The following is an 18,005-nucleotide window of genomic DNA, read 5'->3' on the forward strand; positions in this document are numbered from 1 at the left end:
AGAATAATTTGAAAAAACGCAATTTTATGATTATCCACATTTCTGTGTTTTAAAGAGGACCTATTATGCTCATTTCCAGCTCTATATTATTATTCTGAGGCTCCACTAGAGTAGCTTTGCATGCTTCATGTTCAAAAAACTCCTTATTTATCTTACACTCCACATTTATCTTACACTCCTTATTTATCTTACACTGATCCTTTTACCTACTGACCCTTAGTTCAGCCTCTGTTTCTAACAGTGAGTCTTAGCTCCTGTCTCTTTAAGACCCCCCTCCCGATGAGCCCACTCAGTTCTGATTATCCAGCTTCAGGACGCCTAGCTAGGGGCAGCACTTATTGGTATCATTTAAGTTACTGCCAATGAAAACACAATATTTCATGCTTTACTGCTTCATATTAAAAGCTCTTAAATGACTAAATAACAGGAGGTTTTTATTTTGAAGAATCGATAGGAAATGAAATGTGTTCACCACTGAATTAGCAGAGCTTTGTTAGTGGTGCTATTCTTTAATAAAAACAGTTCTATACAACAAGATTTAGAGATATTTGGAGCCATTTGTTGAGCGGATCAGTCAAAAATAATGCAGGAATAGAGGAAGAGAACAAGTAGATACAGTCACAGTGATGATGATGTTTGATGAAGAGCTGCGCTGCAGATGACCAGATAAACTGATAACAACAGATAAACTGCTCAGTTACTTTGCCCTGCTGTGTAATGGAAAAACAGTCACAGTGCGCCAGTCATGGCTTAGTGTGACTAACCCCATAACAATGTAAAAATGCCATAATGTTAGCGGAGTGGAGCAGTGAACAACATGCGTGCTGTACGTGGAAGCAGTTTGAAGCCGGTGCTTTTTGCTCACAGGGATTACTTCTATACACATATACCTCATTATTTGACACTTAAGCCACGTTTAATATCATTGTAACATTATATATGTGTATATATATATATATATATATATATATATATATATATATATATATATATATATATATATATATGACTGCAAATAAGGAAAAGCATAACAGGTCCCCTTTAAATCAAACTTAAAGGCACACTATGTAGGATTTTCCTAAAAAACAATCCCTCTCAATCATCACTTACGACTTATGAAATATGTGACAGTGTATTTATCTGCAGGGACCCTACCCCCTGCCTGTACTTTCTAACTACCTTATTATTTTAGTTCAGGACATTTCTGGGCATCATTCCTTGGGTAGTGGGTGTGTAGGCCCCAGCCAATAAGAGTGCACAGGGTGTGTGGTCGGAACTCGTAGCATAGTGACCAGGTTACATCACTGTGTTTTTATGTGCTTCCGTCTCTCCTCTGCTGTATGCAGCGTGCTGCTGTGTGCTGCTCCTCTGCTGTCAGTGTGTCTGTTTGACTGACACACACACATGCAGAGCAGAGCGGCCACAGTGGACAGGATGAAGCTGTGCATTCACACCAAATCTGGTAATGCAGCACCTTCCCACAAGGTTGTGCCGTGGTGTGCCGAGGTGTGGGCGTGTGTATTTGTGCTTTAAAACATAACTGCTGTGAAACAATCAGAAAGTAACGTTTTATTTACCTGATTCACAGCTTTGTTCTTGCCAGCGCCACTTGCTTTCTTCATTCAATCTCTAGCTCATTCAACCACCGTTAATCTCTCTCTGTGTCGCTTGCTCGCTCGCTGGGTGAGCCGGTGAGCTGGGGCCAACTTTGAATGCTGTGTGTTTACAAACACCAAACAACAAATCCTGCATAATGTGCCTTTTAGAGTAATAATTTTAATATGACTGGAAATCCTTCAACCTATATAATTTTACACAGTCCCATTCTCAGCACCAATTGCATAGTAAACTGTGTGTGTGTGTGTGTGTGTGTGTGTGTGTGTGTGTGTGTGTGTGTGTGTGCGTGTGCGTGTGCGTGTGCGTGTGCGTGTGCGTGTGCGTGTGCGCGTGCGCGTGCGCGTGCGCGTGTGTGTGTGTGTGTGTGTGTGTGTGTGTCAGAATCCACTGTCCTCAGCAAAGAACACCAGCAGTGTGCCACCCAGAGAGAGAGAGACTGAGGGAAGAAACCGAAACCATGTCCGCAAGAGAGACCTGGAGTCAAGAGAGACACAGAACGACCTGCAAACTCTGGTATACATACACACACACACACAAACCTGGAGGTTTAATTCATATGTGACATTTCATTCTCAGTAGCTGCTGTGTGTATTTATTGTAGGATGTATTTATTATTAGAAACTTGATCTAGAATTATATTATTTTCAAAAGTATCAACACTGTAGGTGTACAGGCTGTTTCAAAGTATGTGAACCTCTTGAGCAATATGGAGTTTTCTATTGTTTTAGCGTTATTTCTTTATTTAATCAGAACCAGTATTTGTTATATGAAATGACAGGTGTATGTTTATTGGTCCCATATACTGAAATAGAGATCAAACCAGGTCAGTTTAGTATTACCAAAGTGAACCCTTACAGGTCAATCATGCCAAGATGAAAAGAAATCTCAGAGGAACTCAGGAAGAGGGTAGTGACATCACATTTGTCTAGGAAATGCTGTAAATTCATCTAGTAGACCGTGAGATGAATTTACATCTCATAGTCTGCCATGACGCAGACCATCTACAAATGGAGAGCACTGAAAATGACTGCAACTTTGCCTAAAAGTGGACGACCTAAAATATCTGCAAGAGCCGCAAGAAAAATGATAATTCAGGTAAAAGCTGACCCAGACCTCTTTTGCAGTATCTAGGATCCATGTGCATGCTTCCACAATAAGAAGAAAACTCAGTCAACATGACTTGCATTGGAGGGTTGCCTGGAAGAAGCCTCAGCTCTCAAAAAACGAACAAAGCTGCCCGTCTCAACTTTGCCAGAGAGCACTTGGAGAAACCTGACGCTATCTGGATGTCCATTCTGTGGTCAGATGAGTCCAAAATTGAACTCTTTGGTCACAACCAAAACCACCATGTTTGGTGAAAAGTCATAACTGCATACCACCTAAACAACCCAACAGTGAAGCATGCCAATGGGAACGTTAAGATCTGGCCCTGCTTTTCGTCCACAGGAGCTGGACAACTCCACATAGTCCAGAGAATCATGAATTCTGATTAATATTGTAAAATCCTGGAACATAACTTCAAGTCGTCTGTTTTAAAGTTAAAGCTTGGTCAAAAATCGATCATGCAACATGATAATGATCCAAAGCATTCCAGCAAAACGACCAAGGAATGGCTGAAGAAGAAGATTAGTATGTCAGGAGTGGCCCTGTCAAAGTCCAGACCTCAATCCAATTGAAATGCTGTAGCGGGACCTGAAGCAGGCATTTCATGCCAGACGTCCATTCAGCCTCACTCGACTGGCTGCGTTCTGCAAGGAAGAGTTGGCAAAAATCCCCTAAAGCAGATGTGAGAGACTGATTAGTCCCTAAAAAAAAACCCTTTGGTTGAGGTTATTGCAGTGAAAGGAGGGGCAATACCACATTAACTGAAAGGATACACATATTTTTACACCCATGAAATCTGAGGTTTTGTGAGCAACCACTTTTATCAAATAAACAATGACAATATGTCATTTTTCTGTTTTCCGTTATTTAGAATGTCAGTATTATGAATTGGGGTATAGAGTAACATTTACATTTTTTTCATATTTTTTATAAAAATACTGACTGTCTCTTTAGGGTTCACATATTTTCAAGCAGCAGGTCTGTATGCATATGTACTGTTATAAAAACAGCAAGTACTAAAATTCACCATATCGTCAGTTTTTTGACTTTGATGAGAAGGGACTGACTAAAGGCCAGGTCGCACCAGAAAATGACAGCCAAATTAATCATCATGGTTAATCACTACTTATACTAGTCAATCACAATGGCTGAGCTTCTTACTAATTTTGCTGCACTTTTTTCCAATAAAGGCAACAGTTGAGAGATGACAGGAAATGAAATTTGCAGTTATTTAATTACAACTGACTATTGTTAATTAAGTGGAAATTCGCACTCTGTAAGGCAACTCTATGCTACTGACTATTTTCTATATGAATAATGGTGTGTGTGTCTCTGTGTGTAGGACTGCACCACGGCAGAGTGTCTGCGGCTGAAATGTCAGGTTGGTCGTCTGGAGAGAAGGAAGAATGCCATCCTCTTCATCTACTCCAGATTGGCTGTTAACAACTTCCTCAGGGTAAATACATTATTTTTGAATTCAGAATCACAACTTTATTCTTCAACTGTCAATATATACCTGTATCATGATGAAGCTAAATTATGAAAAAACAATCAAATTGATGTTCAAAGTAAAGAAGTCTTCACACATGTACTTCGCACATTGACTATCTCATGCTGTTGGGTTTTAAAATTTGCTTCAAATAGTTCATTTGCACAACAGACTTTGGATCTGTTCCCTGTTTCCTGATAATGATCAATCCTACCAGTTAAGATTGTTTTTAACAGGATGCTGAATACATTTTAAAGTACTGTGGTGTATTAACTCTGAAAATAATGCTATATATTAAAAATACATTCATCATAAAGAGTAAATGTTGTAAACAACACAAAGAAATGTTTCATATTTGGAATTGGAGCCGCACAATGAGTCAATTCATCAATAAGACAATCAACAGAAAATTAAGTCTTTGTCTTACATTACTGTAAACTGAATATCTTTGGCGTTTGAACTGTTTGAAAAAAACTTTTAGCACACCAAATGACTAATCAACTAATCGAGGAAATAATCTGCAGATTAATCAGTAGTGAAAAGAATCAGGCCTACTTGGAATCGTTCAGTATGGAAACAACGGTTAATGTTAAGTCAGCAGTCAGGGCTGTGGAAATCAATTAAAAGAGTGACTAAAATAGAGAGGAAAATTGTGTTTTTGCTGACATCCAGTGCTTTAACTTGTCACCTTGCTGCAGTGATGTACAGTTGTACTCCAGGACCCTGTGACATCATGGTAAATGTCACATCATTACAATACAAACCACATTCACACATTGGGTACAGGGGCTACCATGCAAGGTCCCAATCTGCCTATCAGAGAAAATCTAATCATTCACACACATTCACACACTGATGGCACAGCCATCAGGAGCAATTTGGGGTTAAGTATCTTGCCCAAGGACACATCGACATGCGGAGTGGACGAGCCAGGAATCGAACCGCCGATCCTCCGATTAGTGGATGACCTGCTCTACCTCCTGAGCCACAGCCACCCCACTCGACATCACTGTTGGAAAGAAAATAAAGTGATTGATTTAGCTTCTTCGGATATCACTCTTCAGCACATTCAACCTAAAATCAAGCAGTGAGCATTCCTATAAGTTTCATGAATGTGTACAACATCGGTTATAGATGTTATTCTGTCATCCCATATGTAGTAGATCTACTGTATATAAAAGCCTTTGTCAAACAACATACTCACCATAAACATAACTGCTCCGATCAACTGTCCAAATCAATCTGGTTACTTTAATGTTCTGATTCATGTCCGCTCTGCTAACCACAGCAACTGCTAACCATCACTGTCTTGTTAAATCATCCCCATTAACATATTTGGTAGAAACTACATTTACAGTGGCTACTGTCTTTTCATGGAACGCTCTTTAGTTTCTAGGCCTGTTTGGATATTTTTGGACATGATTTGCCCTCATTGGGTGGATCTGTATCATGGAGCCTAATGTGGCTGAATGATAGATGAGTGACTGCTTTTTTCTTTTCAGGCTGAGAATCAGAATCGTTCATATGTCGTTCGATCTACGGCCTCCTTCAGCGTCATAGAGATGCCGTACAAGAACCTGAAGTCGGAGCTGCCATCCAATAGCACTACTGTAAGACACACATACACACACACGCACACAAATGCAAATATGAGTCATCGGCATGCAGTAGAAAAAGCACAATTCCAGTATTGTCTGAGTGCGATGTGCCTTTCTACAGCCAAATTATATCTGTCTACAATATGTCTCTTAATCGTTTTTGATTTTGTGTCAGAGTGGCTATGATTCGCCATCCTAACATAAGTTGGTTCTAATATTGATGGTGTGTGAAATGAAGCTCATTAGTGTTTGGAGTTTAATTTATAGAAACATTTTATGAAGCCACACTACTCTGGAGCCAGGAGAGATTTCATTGGTTAAATTAAACCTTAGTGGGCGGTGCCACAGAATGATAAAAGCCCGGTCACACCAGCATTCAAACTGCAAAATTTCATGCCAACATCAATTAATTTCAGCGAAATTGCTGCAATCAGTGGATTTGCTCACAAGGGCGAAGTAAATTCTTGCATTGACTTCAGCTTTGAACTCAATGCAACTTCACTGTTCAATTTTGTAAGGCTGTAGTCTCCTGGTCGATTAGTTGGTCGATATGCTCCCAAAGTCTCATTGGTCGAATAATCGCAGTGTTACTTACAAAAGGAGAAAAGTGCTACATCAATAGCCTTCCAGGATTAATCCATTATTTCCTGCGGCGGGAGGGACAGACTAACAAAGGGGGGGTGGTTTGTGTATTCAGACACCGCTGTTGTTTTCACAACTTTGAACTTGCCCACCTAATGGAGACTGCTATGTCTAACTGTACTCAGCGTTTACTGAATGTACGGAACGTTTACCGAATCAGTGTTTCTCCTATAATTATAACAACGAGAACGCCCGCCAGGCCAAAAAAATTTTTTTGTTGCCAAAAATAACACCAAATATCCATTCGCTGCACAGCGCTGTTCCGATACCTGAGTTCATCTCTGTGTTGTTGCCTGGGAAACTATTGGTTGTGTAACTCTGTTAAGGAATATGGCATTGCGTGATATGTCTGCAAAGCAGGTGGGAAAGAGCAAGCGGCAGAAAAGTGATGGTGAATGTGAGCGGAGCAGAGGAAAAGGTTAGCAGTAAGTTGTCAGTCCGGCAGTAAATGTACAGTACAGACTACAGTGTAACAGTTAATAAATGCTGCAGCTTCTCAAGACCAAGAAAAGTCACGTCTGTTGTTTCCCCAACTGCTGGAAAAGTGAAGGGGGTTAGCTCCAAATTTAGCAACAATAGGTTAGCCTAACCTGAAGATGCTAAACAGAGAAATTGAGAGCGGAGAAATGTGTGGCTGCTGAGTTCACTCTGTCCTGTACCATCCAACAATTTTTAATCCCCCTGCCCCCACGACTAATCGATTAGTTGAAAATTACGTACAATTTCAGTTGACTTTATTTTTTTGGTTGACTACAGCCCTACAATTTTGAACTTTAACCTACAACATCACACCGTGCCCAAGCTGTGTCACTACAGGATTCACTACAGGATCAACCATTGATTTGAGTTGTGCATGCGCAAGCTGATCGGCCATCTTGGACAGCTAGACAGCAACACCACTTGGACAAACCACATGTTGCCACTACAAGATATTGAGTGTCAACCATGGATTTTACACGCATTTTTCACAGCATATAAGTTATTACATAACATATATACTGTGTAGCTGTGCTGACAGAACCGACCTTTGAGAGAACGGAGAGCTGGATAATCCAAAATGGTGGAATCTGTTGTCGTTGTTGTGTTGTGACATTATTTACCTTCCTTTGTGGGAGTATTACATGCTTCACAACAGAGGATTGGTTTGCAAACATTAAGAGTTGGGAGTTATTGGTACAACTATGTCTATTAAGTAAATTGTCTGAACCTATTGTCCCATGAGCAACCAAACTATTGAGTTTGCAGAGCTTTTTCCCCCCCCTCTTCAGTAACTGTTCCAACAGAGCTAGGGAGTCTGCTAACTAGCTAGGCAAGCTTTTCCCTCTTCAGTAGCTCTTTATTGAATGAAATTCTGTCCATAACAGTCGAGTACAGAGAAAATGGAAAGAACCTCAAATAACCATTGTGACTGACTAGAGCTAGCATGCAAGACTTACATAACAGTGACAGGCTTCATAATATGAAGCCTGCCTTCGTTGCTAGTCTTTTCCTGGTGATACTTAACTCTGCCCCCATTTTAATAACTGATTATTTTTGGCTCTAATCCTGCTCTTCTTTGAAACTGCTTGTTTAGCCAGAAGTCCAGTTGGTTATTTAAAGATCATTCATAAAAAGTTGCATGATAAATGTATAGCATGTTGTTTTTTCATGAAAATGATATAAGGACTTATTAACTTCTGTTATTGCAAGTCACTCTGGGTAAAAAGTGTTTTTGTGTTGCAGGTGAGTGTATCAGTGATGTGGGTGGTAGAGATTCCCCAGCCAGTACCAGGCTGGGTGGTGGCTCTGGCTGTACTGGCAGGACTGCTGCTGCTGGCACTGCTCATCTTCATCATGTATAAGGTGAGGAACAAACACTGACACCTGAGAAGAATGAGATTTACACAGATTTACAGTTTCCATCTTGGTGTTACTGTTTGTTAAACTGAAGTTTTTAAGGTTGTTTTTCATTTCTTTCTTTTAAAGTTACAGTGTATAGAATTTAGTGGCATCTAGCAGAACGGACCTGACAGAAACGTTATATAATATTCATGAATATGTCTTAATTAGTGTATAATTAGTGTGAAAATAAGAATTGTTCCATTTTTGTTACCTTAGAATGAGCTCTTTATATCTACAAAGGGAGCAGGTCCTCTTCCACGGAGGACGCCATGTTGCACCGCCATGTTTTGACAGTAGCCCAGAACAGACAAACCAAAAACTGGCTCTAGAGGAGGGCCTTTTGTGTTTTTCGTTTTTAGTTTCGTGGCCACCGTAGGCTCTCCTACACACTTGGAGGGGAGGTGGAGAGCGAAGGGTAATTAGTTGGTTGCAATCTGCAAACTCACCGCTAGGTGCCCTTAATTCCTACGCACCAGTCCTTTAAACTCCATCTTTTAACCACAACTCAAGACCATGAAGATTAGGAAAATTAGAGCCGACGAATTAAAAAACAAAGTCTACATTTAAAACAGCCATCCTGTTGTTCTAAGTATTTACTGTTGATGACTGGTGTCTCACCATTCCCCAAACTTTATGGATGTGAAACATGAAATTGCTGGAGTATCCTTTAAAATGTTTACAGGTTGGTCAGGCTAACTGCATCAGCTCCAGCACTAAATGTAATAGTAATTATCATTCCCTCCCTTCTTCTCTTCTCTTTCAGTTGGGTTTCTTTAAACGGGTCCGCCCCCCACAAGAAGACTGCACTGAGAAGGAGCAGCTTCAGCCAGAGGAGAACGGCAACACTGATGCCTAGAGGTCAAACTCTGAGGAACTGATCTGGTCTGTTGTAGAGAATAGAAAGGAAAATTCAGGGTAAAATGGCCGTTGAGGATGGATTTGAGAGAATTTCACTGTATTCACTGTTGAATGGCAGATAATGGTACTGGTAAAATTTTTAATAATGATTTTGTTTTTACCTGCCAAGTTGTGTTTGTGCCAAAAGAGAAGCTCACTGGTCAGAACAAATCATCATAGCTCAAGTATTCTTTTTAATGCTTACTCAAGTCTTAAGTTTAGGCAATAGTTCCACATTTTGGGAAATGCATTTTTTGCTTTCTTGCTAAGAGTTAGATGAGAGGATTGATACCACTTGCATTACTATGTGTTAAATATTAATCTACAGCCAGCAGCCTGTTAGCTTAGATTAGCATAAAGACTGGAAATAGCTAACCTGGCTCTACCCAAAAGTAACAGATTCCACCTACCGGAACTTTTAAAGCTCATGCATTAGCATGTAATTTCATATTTAGCATTCATACATGAGAGTGGTATCAATCTTGTCATCTAATTCTCAGCAAGAATAGGTCCCAAAATGTCAAACTGTTCCTCTACCACAGTGACCATCAATACTTCATGGGTCAAAACATTGAAAATCTTTTTGTTAATAGTGTATGACATAAGAGGCTTTTGTCTGCATGAGTGCTGGTAGAGCTTGGCCTGATATTAAATTTGCACTTTTTTTTGTTTAAACTTAAAATGATTAATGAGCTGTGGGTGCTTGTTGCCTTGTACGTCCAGAACTGCTGATACATTCAAGTCATTTTTCAACTTCTGTCATTACTAGTCTGCCCTGAATCAGCAACACTGTCTTCTAAAAGAATTTATAAAGAACAGTGAATTGTGAAACTCCTTAAGTGGGCCCCCTTGGGTTTAGAAAGGACATTGATCTGGACTCACACAGTATTAACAAAACAAGAAAAAGCAGAACATGGATGAAATGATTTTGCAAATGAAAGTTTAAATAATAAAAAATATACCATGAAAACAAAAAACAAACTACCATCCTGGCTAAGTTGAGTGGCAAGGTGGATAAAATAGTCATAAATACAAATGAGATAATGAACCAGAGAATTGTGGGTACATGATGGCCTTCAAGTCTTCATCCTGGTGAAAGGATGGCCATGTTGGAGTGATGAGATGAATTGTGTTGTCGATTTCCATATTTGATCATATGTGATCATCTACGAGACAGACAGCAATGATGCAGCAATATGAAATTTGAACATTGAACAGTCAGTAATAAGTGGAATGGGAAATGGCTGATCAGCTGCATTCGGGTCTCTATTTTTTGATAAAGATGGTTTAGTTTGCTATGGTATAAGAAGTGTTACAGTAATATATTTACCCTTATATATTTTCCCTTCCTGCTGTGTGTGGGGGTGGAAGGTTTGAACTTCTCAGATGATTTAGTTTAATAGAAAATCATCACTTAAGAGTCATTACTGCGCTACTTTGGGATGCTGGTTTCTTTTTTTAGTGTTTTCTTTAAGTGTGTGCCCAGCTCATTTCAACACAATCAAGGTAGGGTTTTGCAGTGTTTGGTTTTTATTCAGATAATGTTTGGTTTGAAAATCAATGCAAGTGATGAGATTATAATTTGCCTTGCAGAATCAACCGTTCGCGAAACCCCTCCCCCAAACAGTGATTGTCCAATCATAGCTTAGTTAGTAACCATAACTAGGCACAGCTGGCCTGTAGTAAGAGAAGAAAGAGTTTAGTTTTTTCCCCTTTATTAGCCTTCCAAAATTACAAATACAAGAGTATAATAAGGAATGGATTAAACAGCTAAATAGCAGAAACTGAATCTTATTTCCACAGCCAAGACCATTTCATTAGCAAACTACATTAGTTTGTGGGGTTACAGGTTAAAAAAGCCATTCACAGCTAACACATCTACTGTATAGTATTTGCTCACTGTGTGGAAGCCGGTTCTGGATGCTATCAGAGTTTAGGCTAATGTTAGCAGCTCTGTCCTACACTTAATCGAATTTGGGGAAGTTTACACTCAAGCAGCCCCAGCCAATGTTACCTGAGATGCAGTTACATTTTTAAAGCACATCAGTTAGTCCTCATCCTAAAAGCTTTTTCTCCTTTAATGTTAACAGCATACTGTGTAGGATTTTCCTAAAAAAACAATGTATGGACTCATACAAAAGTAATCCCTCTCAATCGTCACTTATGACCCAGTAGAAGTGTGGTGGTGCATTAATCTGCAGGGACTCTGCCTATATTTTCTTGTTATTTTGCTGTGTTCGGGACATTTTTGGGCATCAATCTTTGGGCAGTGGGTGTCTGGCCCTCAGCCAATAACAGCTCACAGGGTGAGGTCGGGACGTGGACCGGGTTACATCACTGTGTTTTTGTATGTGCTTCATTGTTTCCCCTAAATGCTTTCAAGAGCGGTGCAGCAGCACTGCTACATCATGAACACCACTGCAGAAATTTCACATTGTAGCCTACATAATAATCACAATGAATGCAAACCACATGCACTTTGTCCACTTTGACGGGGGCTAATGGAGTGAAGATTGGGATGTTTTGCTTCTCTGTCTCTCTACTCTGCTCTCTGTCTGTGTCTGTTTGACCAGGGGTGGGGCTGAGCTACACACACAAACACACACACACACGCAAAGCAGAGAGGGTGCAGAGAGAGAGTGCTCTGCTAGTGTCGTTGAGATGGGGAGGAGGGTCGAACTTTTAATGTTGTGTTTACAAATGGCAACCAACAAATCCTACACAGTATACCTTTAAAGATGCAAAGCGTAGCAGCCAAACAGGGTTAAGTTTGAACAAAATACCAGTCTGATCTGAGGATGCTGATTTTTAGTCTGGGACCTGTTAATTTTAGCCTCAATCTGTTAGCTGGATATCATGCATGAAGCCATCAAATGCTCCCCTTTTACAAGATTTAAAAGGATACCACTATCAGTTTAAAGCAAGTTAACCAGATAGGTTTTTTTTCCCCCAACCAATTTATACAACAAACATCATTTTAATCATTTTGATGATTAAAAAATGCTACCGACAGTTGTCCTTTCAGCAAAATCAATTCCTGGCTGGAAATGATAAACTGCTTTTGTGTGCATCTGTCTGAAATCAAATCAATTAATCAACCCATTGATTAAAAATGAGTAAGAATGTTGATGCTAAATCTTCCACCTCTGTAAACAGCATACAGTCTGTGTCTTGTTGGAAAGGAAAGCTTCACAGGCTTAGTAACTGAGGGGGAGCAGCACTAAGCAAAAAGTCAAACATGACCTTCCACTTGCCATGATTTTTTAAATAGTATTTTTCCTCAGACTTCAGTTGTGACTGGCAGCTTTGCTGAAAATAAAATTGCAAAGTAGAGCAAGTTGCTGTTTTATTTTTGAGTCAGTGAGTTAGTAAGTCTGTGCGTGTGTGAGAATATTTTTACAAAAGAAAAAAAAAACTTTGCTTTGAATTTACCCATATTGGGCTTGCATTGGAAATATATTAATCCAATTAACAATCACTATGAAATAACTCCACAGGAACACTTTGGTTAGCACATTATACTGTACATTGTTCTCTTTCACTGGTTTCTTATCCACTGCTTTCATGTTTGCCATCTCTCCAAATATCCTCTGCTGCCACTAGATGTCACTACTACCATCATTATTTTGATAGCAAGCTCTTGATTTCAGCAGCAGAAGTTGGGAATGCACTAGTGCTACTGGTGGTACATTGGTATCACATACAATAATTACAGCAGATATGAACCCAGTGTTCACACGCACAAGGTCAGAAAACTAAGTTCATTTTCTATCTTTTTTTTACACTTAGTTGTGGTGTCTCTAATGGAGGAAAATTAACTTAAGTTTTCTTTTTTGGACCCCCAAACAATAGGATGTTCACACTTGAAGTCATTTGGCTGAAAGGTTATTAACAGTATCAGATGTATCACATATACAGCTCTTTCTGTTGCTTCCAATGTGAACATGTTAAATAAATAGTTTGACATTTTGGGAAATATGGTAATTCACTTTCTTGCTGAGAGTTAGATGAGAACATTTATACCACTCTCACGTAGCTTAGCATACAGACTAGAAACAGGGAAAACAGATAACCTAGCTCTGTTCAAATGTAAGAAAATCCAACTCCAGCACCTGCAACTCACTAATTCTCACATTACAGTATATCTTATTGTTTAATCCATACATGAACTGAAAAGCACATGGGTTTATGGGGAGATTTGTGCTGAATTACTTGTTCAGGCACTGTGATTTCCTGGAGTTTTGTCATCATTGTGAGGTTACCAGGCAGTCAGTTAGGAATCCGATTTCCAGTATTTATACTAAGCCAAGTTAACCAACTGCTAGCTGTAGCTTCATATTTACCATACAGGCATGATAGTGGTATCAGTTCTTTCATCTAACACACCAAAGAAGGAAGATAGGGGTATTTCCTAAAATGTCAAACTGTTCCTTTAGGTCTGCTCCATTTAGTGAAGGTGACAAATGTGAGATTGTGTCAGTATGAGCACTGATGGTAGTCAGTAGTACCTGTTGTCTCAAATCTGATGAGGTAGATATAGTCATGACAGAGTGGCTTACTGCACTGTTAAAACATTTTATAAAGATTTTTCCAAGGACATTGGTGTTTAAACTAGACTAGTATCATGGTTTCTCTTGCTGCCAGGGTTCAGCAAGGCTGATGGCAGCTCACTCTCACCTCAGTTAGTTCAATTGTTCACAAAAATTGCATTTCATTTGAGTATTTGTGGTCACTTCTTAATTGCTTGGATATGACTGTATTCTCAGGATGACAGTTATACATTTACATTTACAGGACCACATTTGAACTATTTCTCCTGAGTGATTATACAAAAGATCTAGAAATGTCTGTAGCTTATTTTGACCTGATTGAATAGAGTGATTTGGAGCCAGCCCTGCTACTGTCAGTTTGTTGTGTTTGGGAGGGTTTAACTTTGTTTTATATTTAATACCACTGTCTGTCTTTCTGTCTGACTTCATTTGATGTATGTATTCTTTCACCTAGAAAATAAAAAATAACTTTTTCATCAGGAGATGATTTCACCTTTGAACTGAAATAAATTGATTTGTTCACATTTTCTTGGGTATTGTGTTTTTTACTTGATAGTTCACTTAAACAGGAAGAAGGATGCTCCAGAGGCTAAACAAAACACTAACGCCAGCATGCTACTCTCAGAGGTTGCTTAGAAAGTTGTCATTAAACAACTGACAACATTTCTTAATACAAGCAATTTTGGTCTACATTGTATGATATTTGGCCTTAGAACAAATTATTCCACTAAAACTGCTACTCTGCAATTAATAGAGCAAATTAAATCAAGACTTGACAAAGGAGGAGTAGTTGGTGCATGGTAGCACCATGCTAATGTTTGGCAAGTGTAATATTTAACACGTCCATCATCTTATTTTGATGTTAGCATGCTAACATATGCTAATTAGCACTAAACACAAATTACAGTTGACATTTAGTAAATTTATATAGTAGATTTTGAGATTATTCACTGAACAAGAGAAAACTTTGACCTTCTGGTGTTCTGGAGGAAAAGTCAGAGGATCCACTTCCATGTTAAAAAGAATAGTGTTTTCTGATCAGATGTAGCCCAGGATTATAGAGAAACAATGATTCTATGAACAGTTTCAGTATAGACAGACAAAAACATTTTGTCTTCACTTCTGTCCTTTTCCCACTGTTCCTTCTCTAAAAACTGTCTTAGGACCATCTCCTTAGCAAAACACATTTCCATGTTCATAGAAAGAATAGTGTTTTCTGATCAACTCTTGCCCAGAATTATAGAGAAACAAGGATTCTATGAATAGTTTCAGTAAAGACAGAGAAGAACCTTCTGTCATCACTTCTGTCCGTTTTCCACTGTTTCTTCTGTAAAGACAGTGCTCTTAGAGGTTCTCTTGCGCAAAACACCTTTCCATTTTAATGGTGGAAAAATTAATGTTTTCTGATCAGATGTAGCCCACAATGATAGAGAAACAATGATTCTATGAAGAGTTTCAGTAAAGACAGAAAAAAAACTTTTGTCCTAATTTCTGTCCTTTCCCCACTGTTTCCTCTGTCAAAACAGTGTTTCAGGTGTTTTTCCTTAGCAAAACACATTTCCACTTTCATGGTGGAAAAATGTGTGTTTTCTGATCAGACCTAGCCCATAATTACAGAGAAATAATGATTATATGAAGAGTTTCAGTAAAGACAGGTAAAAAACAATTTGTCTTCACTTCTGTCCTTTTCCCACTGTTTCTTCTGTAAAAGCAGTGTTTTAGGATCATGGCCTCAGCAAAACTCATTTCCACTTTCATGATGATTAAATTAGTGGTTTGTCATCAGATCTATCCCAGAATCATAGAGAAACACTGATTCTATAGAGTTTCAGTATGGACAGACAAAAACCTTTTGGCTTTACTTTTGTCCTTTTTTCCACTGTTTCTTCCGGAAAAGCAGTGTTTTAGGGGCATTGCCTTCACAAAACACCTTTCCACTTTCATGGTGGAAAGATTAGTGGTTTCTCATCAGATCTAGCCCAGAATCATAGAAAAGCACAGACTTTATAAAAAGAATCAGTATAAATAGATAAAAACATTTTGTCCTCACTTCTGTCCTTTTCCCACTGTTTCTTTTATAAAAACAGTTTCTGAGAGGTTCTCCTTAGCAAAACACCTTTCCATGGTGGAAAAATTAGTGTTTTCTGATCAGATCGATCCCAGAATGATAGAGAAACAATAATTGTATGAAGAGTTTCAGTAAAGACAGACAACCCTTAGTGAGACAGACAAACATTAGTGTTTTCTGATCAGATCTAGCCCAGAGGTATACAGAAACAACGGTTCTGTGAACAGTTTCAGACAAAAACATTTTGACGTCATTTCTGTTTCTTTTATAAAAACACTGTTCTGAGAGGTACTCCTTAGTAAAACAGCTTCCCACTTTCATGGTGATAAAATTAGTGGTTTCTCAGACCTAGCCCAGAATCACAGAAAAACACTGAGTCCATGAAGAGTTCCAAGATATACAGAAAATTACCTTTTTCTTTCACTTCTGCCTGTTTCCCACTTCTTGTCCCTTAAAAAGAGTGTTTTGGAATCATCCCACCAGAAAAAGGGCTTCCACTGTCATGGTGCAGAGATTAGTCGTCTTTAATCACATCTAGCCCAAAATCATACAAAAACACTGATTTTATAAAGATTTTCACTAAAACATTTCACAATGTTTTTTTGATGATCACAACAAGAGTGGTTTAAGTGTACAGGTCTTTGTGGCGCAATCAGTCAGCATGCCCCATGGAAACAGCATCAAACAGCACCTTGATAATGCTAAATACTGAAACTTTTAAGTTTTCATCATTTGATGAATTTCAGTGAGTGAGTGAATGAGTTTCAGTATTTAGCATCAGCTGACCAAATTTTAGGTGGATCTGATTTGAGGCAGATTGTACAAATTACATTACAGTACAACTTCCGTATTGACTTCTTCCACCAAAAGACAAACAATTAATGGAGAAATTATATGGATATCAAATGACAATACAAAAGTGTTATGCTGCTGTATAAACCAACAGTGAAACAAAATGTGGGGAATGGAGCTCCCGCCAGCTGTTGTGTACAAATCGTGACATGAACAGTGAGGGGCCCACAGAGAGAGAAAAGCCTGCTGACACAGTAAACCTAACATAGACGTAAATACTGCAGCAAGCCATCCTCCAATTCTGGTCCTTCCTCTTCTGCACAGGCTACTGTATGATTATGCATGTTCCCTGTTCAGGAAAAGGTGTATAAATAGTAATGTGCTGCCCAAAAATGTGAAATTGGATTCATTCTTCTCTCAGGCCTGGGGGAAACAGAAGCAGCCATATGAAAAATATTTTGGCTTGCTGCTTAAACTTGTGGACAAACAGCAGCAGTGGGAATGTTACAGTTAGCACTCGGACAAGATGTTCTTGTCTGTAATTTAATAATGCAAACTAATATGACACATTCCATTTATTAGTTCTGACAGCTGCCTACAAAACACAACACTATAAACTGAATATGTTAATGAACAACTGATGCTGTTTTAATAAATGTCACAAGGTTTAATTGAAGAAATGATGGAATTCACAGTGTTAATGTTTTGAAATTGATATGCCAGTGTCCAAAACATGATGTCAGAAGTAATTACAAATAATATGTCTCATAATAATGTCTCATAAAGCGATAATGTCAATTCTGATTAATAAAATGATTATCATGAATTGGAAAAAGGAAATACATATGAAAGACTTTAAATGCTTCATTATTAATATCGTTAGGTTTCCCCTTACCGGGTCTGTAGCACAGCAGTGGTTGAGTCTCTGTTTAATTTATCTAGCCAATATCTTGCCAGCTTTGTCACCAGATTCAAAATATGTTTTGTTACACTTCCTTCTTTATCTGCTTTTTCTATTCAACAGGCTTTATTGAGGTTCTTTTCTTTATACTTGATATATTGTCAAATCCCTCAGTTTCACAGCTTTTCAGACAGTGCCAGCAGATGGTGCTGTGGGAACATTTGTCTCCATTTAAAATTTTAATTATACCCTGATTGCCTCTTTCAAACTTTTGACTAGTATTAAAGATTCATTAACCTGCATCCTCTAGTTACCCCCCCAGAATTGCAGCATTCCCAATGCAACAAGTGAATGAACAGAAATTAAAACTCAGCAACAAGAAGTGGCTTAAGTAAAGACTTAGAAATTAAAAAGAATTAATTTTCTAGTAAAGCTCAGCTAAGTGAACTGAGTGGATCATGTTCCA

The 18,005-nt window shown here is 38.7% G+C and overlaps 1 protein-coding gene across 1 annotated transcript in view; it reads left to right on the top strand.

The window, feature by feature from the left end:
- itgav (integrin, alpha V) overlaps positions 1-14,302 on the top strand; it is an 81,506-nt gene extending 67,204 nt beyond the window's left edge. The window contains exons 28-32 of the mRNA XM_044366219.1: positions 1,999-2,130; positions 4,064-4,177; positions 5,713-5,820; positions 8,173-8,292; positions 9,095-14,302. Coding sequence (XP_044222154.1) covers positions 1,999-2,130; positions 4,064-4,177; positions 5,713-5,820; positions 8,173-8,292; positions 9,095-9,187 — 567 coding nt within the window. The 3' untranslated portion in view covers positions 9,188-14,302. The remainder of the gene's footprint in view (positions 1-1,998; positions 2,131-4,063; positions 4,178-5,712; positions 5,821-8,172; positions 8,293-9,094) is intronic.
- Positions 14,303-18,005: the final 3,703 nt, after the last annotated feature.

The sequence above is a fragment of the Thunnus albacares genome, chromosome 11 (assembly GCF_914725855.1).
Source record: "Thunnus albacares chromosome 11, fThuAlb1.1, whole genome shotgun sequence".
NCBI classification, from domain to species: Eukaryota; Metazoa; Chordata; class Actinopteri; order Scombriformes; family Scombridae; genus Thunnus; species Thunnus albacares.